This window comes from Thamnophis sirtalis, unplaced genomic scaffold (genome assembly GCF_051295495.1).
Source record: "Thamnophis sirtalis isolate CommonGarterSnake01/CBP01778 unplaced genomic scaffold, rThaSir2_p1.2 scaffold_4, whole genome shotgun sequence".
Lineage (NCBI taxonomy): Eukaryota > Metazoa > Chordata > Lepidosauria > Squamata > Natricidae > Thamnophis > Thamnophis sirtalis.
In genome coordinates, this window is record NW_028261384.1 from 37,202,265 (window position 1) to 37,224,134 (window position 21,870).

A 21,870-nucleotide genomic window follows, 5' to 3' on the forward strand; every position below is an offset into this window, starting at 1 on the left:
GTTAACTCAGAAAACACAATTGTTACATAATCAGGCCTGGTTTTTTTCAATATCCCTCAGGAATTTGGCTCAAGTTAACTATGGAAGAAACTGACTCCTCACAAAATGAAATAATTCACAATATTTTAGAAAAAATGCTCTTAATTTATTGCTTTAATTCTATTTTAATTGTAATTTTTTTCTTTTAAGAAATTTCTCTAAGAAATTCATATGCCTGATTATTACTGACTGTCAATTGGTTTTACTTATTAAGAGCAGTAAATGCAATTATTCTTGTCTTTGTTTTTAAATCTTTCTGGATAGAAATGTTGCTGAAGTCTCTGGGTGGCAGCTTGCATGAAGCTATACAAAATACACACTGGATTAATGAGGGATTGTTATGATTTCAAACAACAGGGAAAAGGTAGCTTTTGCGTTGTTGACTCAAGGCATTAGGAAAAGTTTGTTTTTTCAAGCTTAGTATGATTTCCTTGAGCGGGTGTTAAGCAGCCACTCCCAGCTCCTTTGCAGACAGTTAAGTTTCCTTCCTCTCTTTTCTTTTGCCTATATGAAAAAACAAAAGCAAACATAAAGCCCACATTTAAACCTCTAAATCTTTTTAAATATTATTTTCATGACAAATTTAGAAAAAAGTTAGTGGAAGTCTGGAGTGCATTGAAATTGGTCTGTTCATTACTTTTCATGGAAACTGGTTTTGAACAATCCAAGGAAGAAATGGATTGACTTAGTTAAGAGTTGGTATGTGTGTGGAGCAACAAGCAAACTCCTATAGTGGTAGGTTATCCTTTCCACCAGCTGCTCTTCATCTGTAGTTTGTTGGCTGCAGAAGTGCCATCTGCTCTCTGAGCCCCACCAAGCAAAGCTGAAAGATGCCAGAGACTAACAGCCTTAGTTCCTGATCCAAAGAGGCAAGGGAAGAACTCTTCTGCCAGACCATGGAAGAAGACCATTTAAAATCAAGCAGGGTGGGCTTTCAACAAGGAAAGTTGGCCAAGGGAAGCACAGAAACCATGAAAGCTGGATTGGTCAAAGACCATTTGAGGACAAAATGCTCTGAAAGCGTAAGACATTCTGGAAAAGATGATCAATAATGAGTGATGTTGTATATACTCCTCCTTTTCCAGTACAGCCTGAACAGTCAGAAGGAATAGACTGAGTGAAATGATCACAAATATACTCATTTAGAAAAGTACCTACAGCAGTGATGAATGTCCACAGGCAAGAACCTGAGGACATGTATATAAAGATGCAACTCTTGGTCTTAACAAATGGCAGTTAAACCACTGTCATCAGTGAAAATAGAAACAAGCAGAAACAAACAAGTAATTACCACATTTAGACTGGCCTATTTGAACTAACTCTTCTAATTTGGGGAGGAGCGGGTTAAGGCAGTTTCAGATCAAAGGGAACTCCCACTATTAGATAATATTTTCTTATTGTTAAAGGAAAGAAAGCTCCATCTGTTTTCTCCTGAAGCCCCAGTGTAGCCACCATTATTAATATCACTCTTCTTGTGTCATATACTATTTGCAACAGAAAAATTTGCACTATCAGGGTTTAACATGTGAAAATCGGCATAAACTTCTCCAATAGAAAAATATTACTGTTTTTTTCTGTTTTTAAGTCACAAAGAAAAAATATCTAACAGTTGGTGGGCTGTCCAGATTTCTTAAGACATCAATAGCGCTAAATAAACATGTTAAATCTCTAGATAAATAATAATCCTGAGTGCAATCATAGCAAGTACAGAATTTAGTGCCTAAAAATGTGATTCAAAAGCAAGCAATATTTCGAGTTCGTAAAAATTATCACAAAATGTGATGTCTATTAATAAAATAGTTGCCATCGTGGGTATGGAACAAAAAAAAACCCCTTCTATTTAATTAGAGGGTGAATGGACAACATTCCTATCTTCTAATTCAGTTTTGTTCTTTCAGGGCAGTTGTTTCCAAACAACATTTCAATGTTTTAAAAATGCCTATTCTTGTAAATAAAGATACTTTCTATATACTTGATTGGCACTTTGTTGTGTAATTACATTCATTTTTAATTGCAGATATCTTTGAAATAAAAACATAAGAAGTCAACAAGATTAATCAAAGGAAACTTCCACAGGTATTTTGGAATCAACAAACCCTACTTATCTCCTTATTATCTGATGGAAAGTTCACAAACCAAGACTACCTGCTATACTTATTTTCCTTTTTGATTATAATAAACGTGTGTCATGTGGAATTAATATTCTTTTCCAGTTATGCAGATTAAACAATGCTTGGATTCACTTCACATCCTGTAGCAACAATGGAAATGAACACACCCAACTCTGACTCATTGTCTTACAAATCCATGATTGTTCTGTGTTAACTTGCTCTCTTGACTCCAATTGGATAGGATTAGAACACTTCTAATTTATTTAATTGCTTTCATTTTCTTTTCCTCAGTTACATTGCAGAAAGCTAAATTTTGCAAGCAGACTGATATATATTCACAACTTTTTAATTCCTGCAAATGTTGAGTTTTGGGTTTTTTTCCAGAACATTTTTTATCTTTTCCCAAGAAAAGATGGCTTTAGGCAATTTTCAACACTCCCTTGGCTAAACTTTAAAAAATTGCCCTTAAAAAAATAAATAACAAAAAAAAATGAAAAATTCCCACTGTGGAGACAACTGGGTTTATTCTTTTTCTTTCTGAACCATTAGTAGTTGACAAACTTGATCTCAAATATAGATCCATATCAGCATGCAAGTCCTGTGGGAAAGAATTTAATGTGAGTGGAGGAAACTATGTTTAGAGTTGCCTCTCTCTTTACATTCAAGCATCTAAGTGAAATAGAGCCATTTGGACTGATATCTAACGGCTTTGGCAATGCGGGTTAAGTAATACAGTGCATTTTAGATTATTTTGAACAATAATTTCCAGCAACTTAAGCAATGCAGCAGATGGCAAAAATTTGTAGGAGTTAAAAAAATCTGGAGGACACCAGGGTGCTTATTTCTGCCTGCGGCAACAAAAGTGTCAACAGAGTATTAAGACAGGAAGCGCCGAGCCTAAAGGAATAGATTTTCTTTCTATTTCAAAGGAACAGATGGGGAAACAAATTACAATGAACAGGAATTAAAAGTAGTTGATTAATGTAAAAAGCACAGTGTCTGCTTTTTTGTGGCAAAAAAATTCAAATCCCTTAAGTAGAAAGCTTTCAAATGTAAATCAAGTCTTACAAAAACTAAATTCAATATTATTTTAGAATATAAATAGATTCTGCTTAGTATTAATCCACAAGCCATAGTGTTGGACTTCCTTGACGCCATGTAAATTAATATTTACAGAAAGCTGCATCAAACAACTTATTTAACATTGTATTTCCATAGGTCAACAATGTATGAATCAGTTTTTAAACTGCAAAAAAACCCTTCAAAAAGTAACAATGTCTTTCATACCTGACACATTTCTAATACACTTTTCTTTATTGTTTTGCAGATATTCCAGTGTTCAAATTCTCCATAAAATTCCCACAATCATTATTTATTTTATAGGGCTATCAATACTGTTTTTAATTGTATAACTATTTTCAATCAAGGCCACTGCATTTGATTAATTTATTTGAGAAAAAAGATTAAAAAATAGCCATAATAATAATCATGTGTGGAAGTAACTATCACAATAATTCCTTGTTCAAAATTGGCAGAAAGCACCTGTAAGATACATGTGCTATGTGGTCTATTTGAAAATTAAAAATTAAAATGGTAGTTCTTAAAAGGTTAAGTTTTGGTGATACACCCTGGATAAAATATAAGTCACTAACAAAACAAAGAATTTCCAACTATAATTTTCACCAATAGATTTTAAAATTAATTGCTTTTGCTGCATTTTTGCAGTAAAAATATTTATTGCAAAATATTTTTTCAGTGAATGTAAATATGGAAACATGAAAAACAGGATCAGATACATCAACTTTTATTCTTATGTTTGCAAATTCAATATCAATCAAGCTTCAAGAAGATGGCCATGAAATAGATCTTTCAGCTAGATTTACTGTATTATACAAATACAAAAGACAGCAATTCATGAAAAATGTTATCAACCAAAGCACCACAAGGGATATTTATTTTGCATGTCTTGATATCTGTCCAAGTTTATCTAGAAACAAAAACGTGATTCAAGAAAGCAATCTTTGAAACAAGCAAAAAAGAAACACTTTTGAACAGCATTTTTAATCACATAACGAAACCATATATTTCACCGAACCATATATTTCAAGATAGGATAAATATCAAATCATAAATTTTCAACAAATGAGATTAGAATTAAATAATTTCACTATATAATTAAAAGACTATTTAGGAGTCTATAAGGATAGCCCCAGAATAGTTCTGAGGGATATACCAAGGCTTCTCTGCTATTGCATTGTCAAATTGCTTGCTTAGAGAATTGTTTGTTTACTGCTCCTTATATTGCTGCAGTATGAAAGTACAACCTCTTCCTGAATTTGAGCCAAGGTGTATTAGAGCAGAATTTTCCCGAAAAAATTTGATATGAAGAAGTTTTCAACCAATATCTCTAGTCATTGCCAGTTTGGTTTAGTGGTTAAGGCATCAGGCCAGAAACCATGACATTGAGTTATCTAGTCCTATCTTTGGCATCAAAGTCAAGTGATTTTGGGCCTGTCATTTTCTCTCAGCCCAATTCATCTCACAGGGTTGCTGTTGTGGGGAAAACAGGAAGAGGAAGGGATATTAAAGATGTTCTTTGCCTTGGGTTATTATAAAAATAATAAAGGGGGAATATAAATACATATTCTATTATTATTTTTCAATCAGCAAGCTTGGATTAAATGGTTTTGTGCTGTTCTCCAAGATCTCAAACTCTGGAACAAAGCATGCAATAATCCTAAACATTTTTACCACAATTATCATGATTTTAAAGTCATCAGGAAAATTGCTGCTTTGTTGAGACTATCTAAACACTTGGTTAGCTCTTGACTTACACGAAGGACTAGAAAGGGAACTTAACAAATTTGGGATCATACTAAGCTGGCAAGAATACTCAACACCTTAAATGATAGGTTCAAGAGCCAGATGTATCTTGATAAACTTCAACACTGGGCCCTATCTAACAAAATAAATTCAATGTATTGAAAAGTGAAGTCTTACATTTAGGCAAGAAAAACCAAAAGTACACATATAGACTGGGTGAAACCAGGCTTAATAGCAGTAACTGAGAGGAATCTTTGAATCTTAGTGGACAACCAAATAAATATGAGTCAGCAGCAGCTAAAAAAGCCAATGCAATCCTAAATTGCATTAACAGAGATATTCAATCAAGATCACGTGAGGTACTAATACCACTCTATAAAGCCTTAGTAAGGCCACACCTAGAATACTGCATTCAGTTTTTGTCATCATGCTGTAAAAAAAAAAGATGTTGAGACTCTAGAAAGGGTGCAAAGAAAGACAACAAAGATGATTAAGGGATTGGACTATAAAACATATAAAGAATGATTACAGGAACTGGGCATTGCTAGTCTGGTGACAAGAAGGACCATCGTAGACATGATAGCAGTCTTCCATTATTTGAGGGGTGATCACAAATAGCAGGAGATCAACCTGTTTTCCAAAGCACCTGAAGGCCAGACCAGGAACAATAGATGGAAACTGATCAAGTAGAGATTCAATCTTTAAAAAAAATTGACAGTGAGAACAATCAATCAATGAAACTGCTTGCTTTCAGAAGTTGTGGGAGCTTCATCACTGGAAGTTTTCAAGAAGAGACAGGACTGCCACCTGTCAAAAATGTTGTAGGATCTCCTGGTTGGGTTGGACTAAATGATCTATATTGTCCTTTCCAATTCTGTTAATCTAAATGGAGTTGCTTAAAGCTTTTGCCTCTACAAATCATCAAGTCTTTATTTGCACCACTGCAGAAAATCAAGACAGTTGAAATGCAGAGCATATTTTACCTGTTAAAATGCATCACTATTGCTTTGGGTATGAATTTAAGACAAATCTGATTGAAGTACTTTAAATTTAGAATGGTTCTTGACCCTTTAACTAAGATTGTTAGCAATGAAGTAAAGTTGGCAGAAACATATTTTTGATGTTACATGCACTATATCAGTAATTCTGATTCAATATTGTAAAATTTATATTCCAGTCAAATTAAGAAATAAATATATGCGTCAGAATAAATTATAATTCTGTTAATAATATTGCTTTTATTTTGAATTAGTAGTCAAAGCAGTTCATACATCATTTCAGAAATCAAGCAACATCCCTATAAAATATGCTAACAAGATTATTTCTATTCTGCAAATAAGAAAATTATACACTCTTTGCATCTAAGACCATTTGTACAAAATTATTAACTTAAATTTATCATTTATTTTGTTAACCACTACATCTCATTTTTTATATTCTAATGTTGATATTTATAAAAATAACACTTTCTTTTTTTTATTTTTCCTTGAAAAGTTTAACAGCATTGTTCTTTCCAATTGGCATCCAGTGCTTGGTGCATATGAAAGTACACAATTGTAGACATTGTTATGAAGAACTCACATAATTATTGAACACAGAGAAAAACAAGGCCAAAAGATACTCTGTCTATGCAGCCATTCACCATATTAGTTTGCTTTTAATAATTTGCATGATCTTCTCAGTATTGATTATATCATACTGCACTCTTCAGAAGGAAGCTCTAAAATTTTCAGAAGAATTACTTGAAAATAGAATTTCTGCACCAAACCGCTCTAACTGATCTATTAGCTCTATCATAAATGATAAAATTTAAATCCATGAAGCAAACAGCATCTCGGGGATATTCAAGGTGTCAGTTTATAAGCATTTTTATTTACCTCAAGTATGTATGAAATGATGTAAGAGATGATTAATTCTCAACTCAACCTCAAAGACTTTGTGCGTGAATATACACAGAAAAATATAAAATTGCTTAATGATCATCTAACATCAGTCAAACTTATTTAGTGTGTGTGTGTGTGTGTGTATATATATATATATATATATATATATGTATGTATGTATGTATGTATGTATGTATGTATGTATGTATGTATGTATATATATATACATATACACACACACACTATATATATATATATATATATATATATATATATATATATACACACACACACACACACACACACACACACACACACACACACATATATATATATATATATATATATATATATATATATATATATATATATATATATATGGAAACATGCAGATGAGGCTCATAAATGCAACAGGAGTGTGTTCATGCATACACAAGGGTATTAGGGTAGAAATTATTCCATATGAATACTAAGAGACAACTATCAAAGTGGGCATTACATGATTTCTTAAGATAGCACCATAACTTAAATTAGTATTAAAATAATGTTTTCCAAAAATAATATATAGAAAATAATGTTTTAACATTTCAAAAGACATTTAAGCTCTTTCAGTCCTTACTACCAAGACCATAGAATTATAAATATGCAATCTAAATGTTTAACATTTACTGCTGAACACAAGTGGTACAGTACAATGGTCAAGATGTTGGCATAAAAACCATCTAGTTTTCCTTCAGACATAAAAGACAGGCTGGTAGCTTTGGGCCAATCATCCTCTCAGTTCACTTTACAGAATTGTTGTTTATAGTAGGCAGGACTATTAGGTATATATTCTATCAACATGTTCCAAAATAAAGGTTGGATAAAAATAGCATTAAATGCAGCATCTGCATTAAAATGGCAGTTGGACTTACCTGAACTTCAGAGTGGCGTGGGAGGAGTAACACGTGGGTATTACCAAAGCCTTCTTGCCTATTGGAGACTGAGGTATTAATCTTTTGGAGCCACACCTCCGTACCTCCTCCTACTCTCCCAGATTACCGATGTATCGTAGCAGACACTGAAAAGGAAGGACAAACAAAGAACAGCCAACACATATCCTTCCTAATTGCTAACGCTGAACCTGGACTCGCTCAGGTCCCCTCTAGGCGCAGGGCGCCCAGAATGGGAGGGAAGTGACTCCTCCCACGCCACTCTCCGAAACATGCAGTTCAGGTAAGTCCAACTGCCAGTTTCCGAAGAGAAGGCATGGGAGGAGTAACACGTGGGACATACCAAAGCTAGATGTCCTGGGAGGGATTCGTTGGGCCTGAGCCCCCCGGGGAGTCCAGAACCCCCTGCAGAACCTCCTGCCAAAGGCAGCCTCCGCAGAGGTATGGCATCCAGTCTGTAGTGTTTAATGAAGGGGGAAGGAGAAGTCCAGGCGGCCGCCCGGCAGATCTCCTCTATGGGGGCCTGGGTGGACCAGGCTGCAGAGGTGGCTGCACTTCTAGTGGAATGAGCCGTGATACCTTCAGGAACCAGAAGTCCTTGGGCCCTGTAAGTCTGTGAGATGGCCGCCCTAATCCATCTACTGATGGTGGTCGGAGAGACCTTGGCTCCCCGGGAGGAAGGCTGATAAGACACAAACAGAGCCTCCGAGCGTCTAAAGGAGGCCTTGCGCTTTAGGTATATGCGCAAGGCTCTCTTGACATCCAGCTTGTGCCAGGATTTTTCCCTGTCACCTGAGGGGTGAGGACAGAATAATCTCAAGAGCCCTGTGGAAGGGGGAATTAACCTTGGGCATGAAAGCGGGGTCCAGTCTGAGGATGACCCGGTTATCTAAGAAGGTGCAGAGATCCGCCCTGTTAGAGAGGGCGTTGATTTCGGAGACCCTCCTGGCCAAGGTGATAGCGACCAGGAAGACGACCTTGAGGGTTAGGAGCTGAAAGGAGACCTCTCTCAGGGGCTCAAACGGGGCTTCGGTGAGGGCCTGAAGGACTGTGGGAAGGTCCCAGGTGGGGAATCGATGGACCACTGAGGGTTTCAGATTCGCTGCCCCCTTGAGGTAGCATTTTAGGACCGGATGTTGGGACAAGGGAGGAGCATTCACCCCCCCTAGGACCGTGGATAGGGGGGAGACTTGTCTCCTGAGCGTGCTAGTGGCTAGACCCTTTTCGTGTCCCTCCTGGAGGAAGTCCAGGACCTGTGGAACCAAGGCGGCGGCTGGACGGAGACCCTTAGCTCGGCACCAGTCCGCGAAGGCCACCCAAGACGCGTTGTAGATGCGCATGGTGGACTGTCTCCTGGATGCCTCCACAGTTCTGATGACCTTTTCGGAATATTGGGCCTCCTTTAATTGTTCCCGCTCAATCGCCAGGCAGTCAGATGAAGCCTTCTGGGTTCAGATGCTCCAGAGACCCCTGGCGGAGGGCCAGCACCCCCGCTGGGATCCTCCAGTGGGGGCCTGTGGACAGATCCACAAGATCTGCCAGCCAGGGGTGACGAGGCCAGAAGGGAGCCACCATTATCATCTCCGCTCCCTCCGCCACCACCCTCCTCAGGACCCCGGGAATGAGAGGGGGGGAAGGCATAAAGAAGACCTGGTGGCCATCTGCAACGAAGGGCATCCGTGTCCATGGCTCCCCTGGTCGGAAGCCTCGAAACGAACTCTGGCAGCTGGGCGTTCTGCAGGGTCGCGAAGAGGTCCACCATCGGATAACCGAATCTCTTGCAGATCTGATGGAAGATCGAGGAACGGAGCTGCCACTCTCTGTTGTCCATCGTCTCCCTGCTGAGCCAGTCTGCTTGATGGTTGTCTGTTCCGGAGATGTGTTCAGCTTTTATGGACTGAAGGTGCCTCTCTGCCCAGTTCTCCAACCGCAGGGCCTCGTCGCGAAGGGCCCTGGAGTGGGTGCCGCCCTATCGGTTCACGTGCGCCTTGGCCGCTAAGTTGTCGGTAAGAACCAGGATGTGTTGACCGGCTACCGAGCCCTTGAAGTGTCGAAGGGCCAGATGGATGGCTCTGAGCTCCAGCCAGTTGATGTTGTTTCGCAGATCTGACGGGGTCCAGCGGCCCTGGGCGATCTGATTCTCCAGGTGGGGCCCCCAGCCGAAGAGACTTGCGTCTGTGGTGAGGATTCTCCTCGTCGGTTCTCTGAAGAGGCATCCTCTGTTCAGTGCTGGGGAGAGCCACCAATGGAGGGATAGCCATACCTGCGGGTTCACTCTGATCCTGAAGGTAGCATCGCTCGTCCCGGCTCTCTGGTGAGGTAGCAGGAACCACTGGAGCTCCCTGGCGTGCAGTCGGGCCCACGGTACGATTCCTATGCACGAGATGAACTTCCCCAGGAGCCTGGAAAGAAGAACTACAGGGACAGAGCGTAACTTGCGAACCTCAAGAATCATTTTAATGATGCTGTCCTTGCGATCCTGGGACAGGAAGACCTCCCCAGCTACCGAATCGATAATGGTGAATAATAAGTGAAGAAGCCTGGTGGAAGGGACCAGATGGCTCTTTTCCAAATTGATGGAAAACCCCAGGGCCCTAAGGGTGTCTATGGTGGTTCTCAGGTCTCACTCAGCCAGGGCGGGAGACCTGGCTAAGATGAGGATGTCATCCAAATAACAAAACAAATGGACTGGAGGGAGCGTAGGTGACCGGCTGCTGCTGCTAGGATCTTGGTGAAGGTTCTGGGGGCTGATGCCAGCCCAAAGGGAAGGGCCCTGTATTGGAAATGTTGCCCTTCATGTGAAAACCTGAGGAATTTATGGTGTTCCGGGGCGATCCTGATGTGTATGTATGCCTCTGTGAAGTCGATAGAGGCTAGGAAGTCGCCCGGTTGAATACCCTCCAGAATGGACTTTAGGGAGGTCATTTTAAATTTGCGGTATACCACCCTGGAATTTAGGAGCTTAAGGTCCAGGATGGCCCTCCATCCCCCTGAGCTCTTAGGGACTAAGAAGAGGTTCGAGTAGAACCCGGATCCCTCTTCCCCTTCTGGGACTCTTTCAATGGCCCTGATGTCAAGTAGATGTTTAATGGCCTTGGCCTTAAGGGCCCGCTTGGCCGGTACAGAATCTGCTGGGGGGAAGAGAACGAAACTCCAGGTGTAGCCCGAGCTTTACAGTCTGGAGAACCCACTCATCCAAGGTGACCCGTTCCCAGGCATCCGCAAACAGGGAGAGGCGACCACCGATGGGGAACTCCGGGCCCAGATTACCTGAATCTGCGGAAGGGACGACCGCCTCGCCCTCGAAAGGGCCACTTGCCCTGCTGCTGGCCCCTGAATCTGTCCCTCTGGAACTGTCTATCCCCTTGCCTGTGGAATCTAGGGTTCTGGTACCTCTGATTCTGGGTGGTCGGTACGAGGCCCTCCTGGGGTATGGCGTGTGGCGGAAGTCCGATCGCTTAGTTGTTGTTTGGAGCACCTTCCGCTTGTTTTTATCCTCTACGAGGAGAGGATCCAGCACCGTCCCGAATAGCTTCTCCCTGGTGTAGTCTGCGCCCGTTAGGTGCAACTTCATCCGGGATTCCGCCTGCCAGTGACGTAGCCGGAGCATGCGCCTAGAAGCAACTGAGGAAGACATAGCTTGGGCCACATACTTTACCGCATCCAGCGTGGCATCTGCTGAGAACTGCGTTGCCGCCAGCATCTTGGATATGTCTTGTAGGAGGCGCACATCAGAGGCCGGAGTCCTGTCCCTCAGCTGCTCCAACCATAGGACTGTGGACCTGTTAAAGAAAGAGGCGGAGGCAGCCGCCCTGATAGCCCAGGTGATGGCCTGAAATGTTTTGCGCAGGACAATGTCTGCCTTCTTGTCCTCAGGCTTGAGGCAATTGGCAGTGTCTCCTGCGACCATTGTTGAGGATGAAACCAGAGTGGCCACTGGGTTGTCCACCTCCGGTACCTGGAGAGCCTGGGCAAAGGTTTGATTAAGGTTGTAAAACTTTCTTTCATTCCCACCTGGGGTGGGGAAGGACCCTGGTTTTACCCACTGCGATTTAAGGACTTCCATGAACATCTCCGAAGTGGGAATCTCCTCCTTGGCCACGGGGGGTCTATGAAAGGGCCCCTTTTTCTTTTTGCTCTTACCCTTGCCTGATGATTCTGCTGCCGGTTTGGGATCCGGGGGAGGATCCAGATCGGCTGTGGCCGCTGCCTTGCGAAGTAAGGAGCTAAATAAGGAAGACGGAAAAAGCCCTGCCACGGTGGAATCATCCTGTCTGGGGATCCTCATCTTCTGAGAACCCCACCTCTTTTAATTCTCCTTCCTCTAGGTCGGAGGCCTCGCTAGCTGTGGAAGGGGAGGGAGACCTGGCTTCCCTGGCAGCTGGGGTGCTGGGACGTTCCTGCTGGATCCTAGGGGGATCCTGTGGGGCCCTGCTCCTGGAACCTTGAGGTTGCTGACCTAAGCTAGAAGCCATTACCTGGGCCAGAGCCCTGGCTAGCATGTCCTGGAAACTGTTAGTTAAGTCAGGTAGAGCAGGCTGTAGTTCTGGAGGCTGCAAATATTCCCTGGGCTCCAGAGAAAGTGGAGCCAGGCGAGGCCTGGTTGGGCTGGTGGTTCTGCGCCCAAAGGAATCCACTCTGGAGTCCGCTGGGGGAGCAGGCGAAAGGGGGGGTGATAAAGAGCTATGCCTTCTAAAGGAGCCCCCTGGAGAGGCTGGAGATGCTGCCTGGGCCTCCACCCGGGCTGGGGCCCTGTGAGGGGAGACCTGGAAGGGGAAGGGCTAATGGTCGCCCTGAATTCCCTGGCTGAGGCCCTGGTGTTTCTGGCCTCCTTCCTGGGGGCTGCCTGTTTGGGGGCCCTGGCCTTATCCCTCCTCAGTGGGGATCTCCCCCTGGGTGCTGGGGAAAAACCTCTGGAAGTTCCCTCGCCGGGATCCTCACCCCCTGGGGCCTTGGGCCTGGTGCCCTTGCTCCTGGTTGCCTCTGCCATTACTCACGGTTAGATGCACACCACCTCCTCCTCCTATAGCTGGCTGCAAGGTCGGATTCTGCTCTCAGGGGCTGGATCTGCTCCTTAAGCCCTTTGCTGATCCTCTGAAGCAGTTGCCGGCAGGCCCAGCTCTGGATTACCCCCCCCCCCCGGATCACCGGCGGGGTGGAGCCTAGAAGAAGCCTCTTCCGGCTTGCTGGAGCCTTCTGAGCACTTTGGGCCTCCGTAGGGAAGCTCCGATCACCTGCTCGACCACGTGGTCTTTTCAAAATGGCGACCGGGCCGATTCTCCTGCTGCTGGAGATCGTAGGGGGAAGCTCCTGGAAGTCCCCGAGCCTTGCAGGTCCTCTTCTGCCTCCCACAGGACTGGGCTTCGCCTGGATCGATCGTGCCAGGCAGAGGCTTCTTTGCCCTCTCTTACGCAACCAGCCGGTCGTACGGGGCACGCGCACACACGCTGGTTTGCAATGAGGCTTTTCCAGCGGCGCAGAGCACAGCGGAGGAGAGGTGAGGAGAAAGGCAAGGTCTTTGTCGGAATCCTTTGTAGCTAGAGATCGCTGATCCAAATATGAGGGGGGAAAACTCTAAGTCTTCGCAGAGAAGGGAGAGAAGGAAAAACACTCCTTTTCAGGCTTCAGACTGAGGTAATCTGAGAGAGTAGGAGGAGGTACGGAGGTGTGGCTCCAAAAGATTAATACCTCAGTCTCCAATAGGCAAGAAGGCTTTGGTAATACCCACGTGTTACTCCTCCCACGCCTTCTCTTCGGAAACAAGAGAATACCTAGGATACTGTCAGCCTTCCCAAGTAAACCAGACAGGAAAAATATAGATATGAGCCAATTCTACTTTACTGTAAGGCTACATTAACAGAGTGTTGCAACTTTGAAAGTGCAAATATCCCACTGTCTCCTTAACAGCCTGTTAAGGAAAGAAAGAGACCCTTCTGAGTCTCTTTCTCTGCCCATTGGCTATGCAGCTTATTTTACCATTTCCTAGGGAGCATTTTTTTCATCCTATTTCTCTTTCTCACATACCAGTAGAGATATAAGCTATCTGTTCACAATATTTGACAATGCAAAGATGATGCATTCATGTGCAACATCAAGCCCACGACCATGAACAACAAACCCTAACAGCTGGGCTGATACAACTTACTAGGCCAAAATCAAACAAAAAACTTAGTGTAGTGTAATGTGTAAAGCTAGTTTACAGTTACTTGAGTCAGTCTTTTATTAGTCTTTTATTTTCAGCTCAGGAGATGAGCAAACCTGTAGTAGTGGCAATACTTTTATTTTCCCTAAAAGAGTCAGAATTTCATTTGGAGTTAATGGAATTGTGTTTAATCCTATTCTGTAGTTATTAGGATATAATAACTTGTTTCTTAAGTGTAATTTGGAACACTTTGTTTTAATTTTCCCATATAATTCATTTTACTATTGTGTTTCACCACATTCAATTCAGTCTTCTCCAATTTTTAAATTTTTCAGCAGTTTAGATATTATGGAAACTGAAATCCAGGACATCTGAGGGAAAATATTTTGGGAATGCTGATCTATCTCCATTATATGTTTAAGATGAAATCTACTACAGGGGCTACATAAAGCAAATATATATATTGTAACACTTATATTTTTCACAGACTTTTCCTCCCCCTTTTTCCTACTTACACAAAAGAGCAAAACTATGAGCATACAACTATACAGTATTTCTCTAAAATAATAGTCATACACATTTTAATAAATAACTACTGATAGGTTCCTTAGTTTATAGTTCAACAGAACCAGACTTAAAACATTTTTCGGTTTACCAGCTCATTATTATCATATAAATTTGAAACATTCACTTTTTACTTATCTCTTCCTAGAAGTATTTTATTTAGCCTATTTCCTACCTTCCTCTCTGCTCAAGGCACTTGAGGCAATGTGCCTCAAGGCACTTGAGGCAATGTGCAACTGAATCTTCTGTATTTATTATAAATATATTTTATTTAAAATATTTGTATTTCATGCTAAATATATTAGTGACAAACCCTAGTTTTTAATTGTTAAAAACATATGTACTTTCAAACACAAATAACTAAAAATATTATTTTTTCATGCTACTAGAAGCTGACCAACAAATGCAGGATTTCGTTCTCTTATTAATACAGTAATAAGTGCAGCTGCTGAATCCATGGTCTCTTGAAGCTTTAGACTTTCCTGAAAGAAAAGGAAAAGTTTTCAAGAATGAGATACATATCTAGAATTTTAATATAAAATTTCCTTCACAACAGCAATGTTTGAAAGCAAGTCCCTAGTTCAGTATTTCAGTTCTGCATTTTGAATGTTCTTAGATTGATGTAGACATAATTGCTTCTGAAATCCAAATTCAATTCACAACCTATAACTACATTTTTCTAATTATTCTGGATTTTTTTTCATTTGTAGTGAATAAATTTATATACAATAAATTATCAAATATATCAGAATAGGAAGCATGCCAAAAATAATTTGTTCTTAACATGTTAAATATTTCACAGGATCATCCAACAGTTGATTCTTTCTGCAGTTATTGCTGGCATTTTATATTCCAGCTTATAGATGATATGAAATATTGTTACTCATTACCAAAACCTGAACAAGGAAGGAAGGTTTTAGTAATTACAAACTCTTTATGTTCAGTAATTGGATGCTATTGAACTATTCATCAATTATTTCCATCCATGTAAATACTGCATCAGGTACTGAAATATATGGAACAATGTAAACTCTACATTTTATATGCCATAGCTATTATCCTCTGCTTGCTTGGTAAAAAAATATGCATGGAAGCATTATTTCAAGAAGAATCTTTTTACAATTTAAAGATTGAAGTACACATATTATCAGACCCTAACCTTCTTTTCACAAACCCGGGAATATCTGGTGGAATGCAAGAATCTCAAATTTCAAAAGCACTATTTTTCATGGATTTGTTCAAAATTAACCATTTAAGCCTTTCCTTGGAACCATGAGGATGAACTATTACCCTTAAAATATTCTAGAAATGTGATTTCACATGTTATAATCCTTATAATCCATACATATTATTTTTTCCTGAACACCTAAACAGAACAAATATTTATTTTTTGAACAGTATTAATAATTCTAAAAAAAACAGCAAGCGAACAAATAAAATCACCTTTTTTTTAAACCTTACTAGTGCTATCCAGAAAGGAGAGACCACCAAATGTGTAGAGTATATGTATAACGTGTATAAAGTGTAGACAGCAATGTTGCATTGCATATAGGGTGACAGAAGTAGGACAACATAATTCTTTGCTTTTTGATAGCAATTATATTTTGCATCTTCATTAGGTGACAGCTTGAGCTTCAAGCCTCAACAGACATATAAGAAGCAACTTGATTTAAGAAAAATTAGTAATGCAAAAGCATGAAGTATATATGGATATTTGTGGAAAGAACCATTAATAGAAGAAGCTGGAAATAGAAAATAATTTTGGCTTTTAATATTATTACTGACATATCTTGTTTATATTTATACTACTATTCAGCATTGCCAAAGTCCTAAAGAATATTGGTTTTGATGAATACACAAAAGGAAATTACACTAAACAAACTAAAAAAAACCCACCCTTTAAAACAAAGCCAAGAAAGGCTTTAATGACAAGATACTTTTTATTGAACAGTGATATTTCTGCCAAATAAACATGCACTCTTTCTAAATTAAATAATGGCATGCTTATGGAGTTTTTCTTCAAAATTGCTAATTATTCAATTCTTTAGCAAACATTTTATTCCTAAGCAAAATAGCTATTCAACTATAACTTCCTGCTTTTCTACACTGTTCTTCCAACTGCCAAAAGCATTTTCCAAATTTCTCTTTTAATTTATTTCTTTGCTTTGTTTAGTAATTGGTTATTTTAATTGCAATGAAAAAAAATAATAAATACTTTTCAAAATTGCTTTGTGAAGGAGTGTTGGTTTATGTCAAGATTTCATCATTAAAATTAACTAAGCTTCATGATTTAGCTGAAAAGAATAACTTGCCTTACAAATTAAAACAGAAAACTAATATACGGCGCCATAATTTTTCTTCCACCAAATACAAGTTTGGAGACCAGGAGAATTTCATGAAAGAAGATACAAATTTTGTAAATATTGTATATCAACAGAATTATAAATGGCTTTCCCACTATTTCTACTTCTATTACCAGAGATGACTTTTACAGATTTTAATTAGGAATTCTGAATAATAGAAGTTAGAAGGGACCTTGGAGGTTTTCTATACCCTGCTGAAGCAGGATACCTATAACATTTCAGACACATCACTGTCTAGTCTCTTCTATCAGTAATTGTTCTTGATATATTTGGCAGGCACCAAATATATCATATCTTTGCGGAAGGCTTTCCAAACATACATAATATTTTTTTTCCACACAACACTTCATTGGCTTTATTTTGCATTGCATATTACATCATTGCATCTGCCTCTATCTGTATGTAGATATGTATATATTAATATTATATTCTACTCTAGAGTAACATATTCTATTTGGGGAAAAGGAAATAAATATCATTCTTGAACACAGGTATGAGCAGTCATAAAAATAGGTACAATAGGTACAGCCAAGTATTGTCCTCTGAGGAAATTAGTGGAATTCATTGGGATTTATTTCTTGGGAAGGTTGCTTAGAATTTATATGAACTTCAAACTTCTATTGGGAATTTGTCCTTTCTGGAAAAGAAGATGACTACTATTTATATATCAAGTATATATTTTTAAATATGCTTTACTTTATTCTTGTTCACTGAAAAATGCTTTGAACATCAGCATTGTCAGGATGCATGCATGAGCAGGTAAATGAATGTCTAATGTCAATATAAAGTGTTAGAACTTGGGCAATAAATTTATAATTATAAATTAGGACAAAGTGAAGATCTATTACCTGTTACTGTAATTATATTAATAAAATCACTGTTGACTGATGAAGACATGTGATATTTATGCTTGAGGGTTTGTAAAGGAAAACTTACTGACGGTCAAAATATTTGAGCAATTGCATTTTGGTTGAGATTTTTACCAGAAAGGTAGTATAATTCTCCCCTCCCCCAAATTCCACATATAGCTTTTAGCATTCTTGTACATAATTCAGCAATGCACTGTTATCTGATTTACTTGCTCACAATTATATTTTATCGAAGGTAGTGATGAAGTAGTATGCATTTTATACAGTTCAATGCAGGTAAACCATTTTTTCAATTAAGTTAATACAGTAAGGTAATACTTTATTTCTCAATAACCACAAATCATAGCCAAACCTATAAACTATATAGGTTTATTTTTCAAAAGACTGATGATCCCGGACATATCACACCAATAACATTTATTCTACCCTGTTTACCTGAAAAGAGCCCTCCCAGATAATTAGCCTAATCAGACTTTTGAGTGCATGCGCTAAAATAAGCCCTTCCCTGAAAATAAGCCCTCCCTGAAAATATTGCAGCACAGCATATTTGGTACCTCTTGCACCTGAAAAATCATCAAACCTTCCCGAAAATAAGCCCAAGCGCTGTCTTATTTTCAAGGACACACAGAATGTAAGCTATACTTGTAACATTTTTATTAACACAAGGATTCTTGTTTTCGAATGATTCCAAGTATTTTATGCTTAGAATAATCCTCCTTTTAACTACAATATGGAATGATAAATTTGTATATCACAGGTTTGGTTGTGAGGTGGTACCAGCCTGGTTGAAAATATTGTGTTGGCTAATATGACTGCTACTAAAGTCAAGCTTCTGGGCTACCTGAGACCTCTACTACCAGGCCTTCCAAGGTTTCTACTTGTTAATTTTTTCTCACCATCACACATCAGACTTTCACTTCCTGTTTCTTCTAATTCTCCATTGCCTGCTTCTCTCCTATAATATCTCTAGGACTTTAGTATTTCTTATTCTTTTCTTCCTTTTTTATTTCTATGAATGACTACTTGCCACCTCAATCACAGGCAGAAAAGCTTAAGCTTCAACTGGTAGGAAGTATGGGTGAAGTTCTGGGCACATTCTCAAAATATGCCTTGGAATCTGTTATCACCCTCCCCCACCACCACCACACACACTCCCTAGTATCAGCTCACAGCTCTCCTCTGTAAGATTGCAAACTCAAACTCTTTACACACTGCCTTTATGTGATGCCCACTTAATGACCCACATGGACTTGGGTTTATGATAGTAACCACTGCCAGGACTGCTGTTGCTAAATGATATAATCATGCGATGTCTTGCTTTACAATTGCATTGTTTAGCAATGGAAATTCCAGTCCCAATTGCTATCATAACCCAAGAACTACTTTTATATGTTACAAAAAACTGATACAGATTTTTTCCCCACTCATTGTAACACATACCTTTTTATACTGCATAAAGAGACCATAAAGTAAAATATTTTTCTTTTTAACTTCCTTGGCAAGTATAGTAAAACTTTCAATTCCACTGTTAAAAGGTGTATTTTCTAAAATACTCATGTTTATCTGCAAAGGAAAGACACATCACAAATTATTTATTATCAGAAATGTTTATATTTTCTATAGATACAAGGGAAAAGGTGATTGCTATTTAACAGTTGACAAAATATTTTTTCTCAGAAATATTATGTACATTTTGCTTGTAATTGTTAGCATGCTAACCAGGAAATAAATGCAAAGACTAGTCTATTTCTAAACAAACATGCATGACTGAATCCTATATCTTATCAATTCTTTTATATATTGTCCATCTGAATTTTAAACTATTGCTTTTTGTATGGAATAAGAAATCAAATAAAATATCCAACAAAATAAAAAACCCTCTTCTCGAAGAGTAATAAATTAAAAAACCACGTAACTAGTTGAATAATTTTGGTTTCCTTTTTACAAGATCTCTTACTTGTTACCAAAGTCACAACAATTATGAAAAACAAAATATTAATGTATTGTACCAGACTGATAAAATATTTTAGAAACCTGAAGAAATTTTAACCTACCAAAATGAGAACAACAGGGTACAAAACCGAAGCACCTGTCTTTTCAAGTTTGTCTACCAGCAGTGAGACTTCATCAAAGCCAGGCAGTTTATTCTAACAAAAAGGGAAATAAGATTCATTTTAGAAACCTGAAATATATTATGTTCCTTTTCTTTTATAAATATGGGAAATTGCCACGCTGAATCAGTTCATGTACATTCAGTACATACCTACAATGAATTTAAGGTACTATTAAGATTTAAATCTCTCTTTTCCCAAGTAACTATGGGAGTTTTTTCTAGACTTCCATATATCACTATAATATAAATTATTAACCTGTTTATAAATTAGTTTTCCCATTTTCTGGCCATTCTGAGCCATAGAATCAGAGAAACTGGAAAGAAACATAAAATGTAATCTTCTTAAGGTCATTTGTATAGTCAAAAAATAAAACATTCATATTAGAATCATGGTCTGGATGAGATGTCTTCAGCATCATGAACACATCACTTACAGAGGATATAACAGGTTTTTTTTTAGAGCAATTTGTTCAGAAAGTTATTTTAAAAGCTTCAAATAATTTGGATCACAATAAATCTGCCCAGGTAAGCCAAGTGCAAACATGTTTTTTAAAAAAAAGCTAAAATTGCTAATAAATTTGATGTCTTCCCATATGTGATGAATTAGTTACACCCTCTGATACTGAAAGCATATTTTGAAACTTTATATCTCGCTGCTACTGTTGTGCAAAACATTCTGAATTCAGAATTTCCAGTGCACAGACTTTTCAGTTTTTCCAATCATTTTGAAAATGTTTCAAGCTCATATTAGCCTTGTTTCAAGTTTGAAAAAAATTAAGCTCAAAATATTTTCAAAATGATCAACACAACATTTTACTCTAAAATGCATCATATCAAATTTAAGCTATATTTCCACACTTCTCTGAATGTAAAAATTTGGTTAACATATACGTTAGTACAAATTTAGAAAAAACGTTTAAGTAATATTATGTGGCTAAAATATTTTTAAAATTATGAAGTGGTCTTCCCTCATAAACTATTATTTACTTTCTGTAATACTTACTTTTATGCAAATAAAGTTGTAGTACTGTCCTAACAAAATATTTTGTAGATTGTCATTTTTTTGAAGGGTGATTGCTACATTTTTAACATGCTGAAAAGAGAAATAAAAATCATTGAATTAATTCATTACAATTCATTTTTAGTAATGAATTGCTAAAACTGCATGTCTCAACTGAAATACAAATTGTTTACTGAAGAATATAGAGTATTATTTGCATGATTTATAAGTAATAATTAATACTTAATTATTCAAAGGAAAAAAGAACAATAAAGTATCACAGTGCAGAAGAGAAAAAGCATTTTGCAGACTGTTTTCTGATCAACATTTATTTCTTTATTAAATAATATATGTATATAACCACCCAAAAGGTATGTAAGAAATATTACAGAAAACCTGTGATATTTTAACTGTGATAAAACCTAACAGAGGAGGTGATAAACTTGTTGAACACAAAGAGTTATTGGCCAACAGCAACTTTTATATATTGGCTTTACATGTTGCTGAGAATACTCACTTTCACGTGATTCTTCATTTTTTCATTAAGGAGCAATCCCACTTGTACAGCATCTTCCTCTATGTCAGTAATAATGCAAACTCCCTGCGATATAGTGTCTAGCAAAGACAATTTCAAAAAAAGAAGAACAAAAAGAGGGGGAGATTCATTTTCTTTACTATTACCTCATTTCCAGGATCCTTTCATTTCCCTATACAAAATCACAGTGTATATAGAAAACAGAATGTTGTTTATGACAACCATTAATATTAATGACATTTCCAGGCTTAAAATCTTGGCTAATCTTATGAATTTTTATAAGGGGAATATATTATGGATTGTTCATGATAAATTGTACAAAACAGTTCTAGGAATCAAAATAATATCTGTTCTGGGCATGACTGTTTTGTCTTTCATTCATAAAACTGGTTGCTACTCATGGATATTCAGAAGACAGCTTTGTATTTCACTGTTCAATTGGTTATTCACTTCTACATTAAAGAGATTCTATAAGCTTTGTAGCGGACTTTGTTTT

The 21,870-nt window shown here is 38.4% G+C and overlaps 1 protein-coding gene across 3 annotated transcripts in view; it reads right to left on the reverse strand.

The window, feature by feature from the left end:
• Positions 1-281: 281 nt before the first annotated feature.
• CRPPA (CDP-L-ribitol pyrophosphorylase A) overlaps positions 282-21,870 on the reverse strand; it is a 50,800-nt gene continuing 29,211 nt past the window's right edge. Inside the window, exons 6-11 of one of the 3 annotated variants that reach the window (XM_087712756.1) lie at positions 21,357-21,454; positions 20,843-20,932; positions 19,781-19,873; positions 19,167-19,289; positions 14,892-14,976; positions 282-543 (exon numbers count right to left, since the gene is read on the reverse strand). In XM_087712756.1, coding sequence (XP_087568882.1) covers positions 515-543; positions 14,892-14,976; positions 19,167-19,289; positions 19,781-19,873; positions 20,843-20,932; positions 21,357-21,454 — 518 coding nt within the window. In that variant the 3' untranslated portion in view covers positions 282-514. Of the gene's footprint in view, positions 544-3,938; positions 5,620-14,710; positions 14,977-19,166; positions 19,290-19,780; positions 19,874-20,842; positions 20,933-21,356; positions 21,455-21,870 lie in introns of those variants that run through there. The other 2 variants (XM_014076227.2, XM_014076234.2) reach the window with 2 other exon arrangements.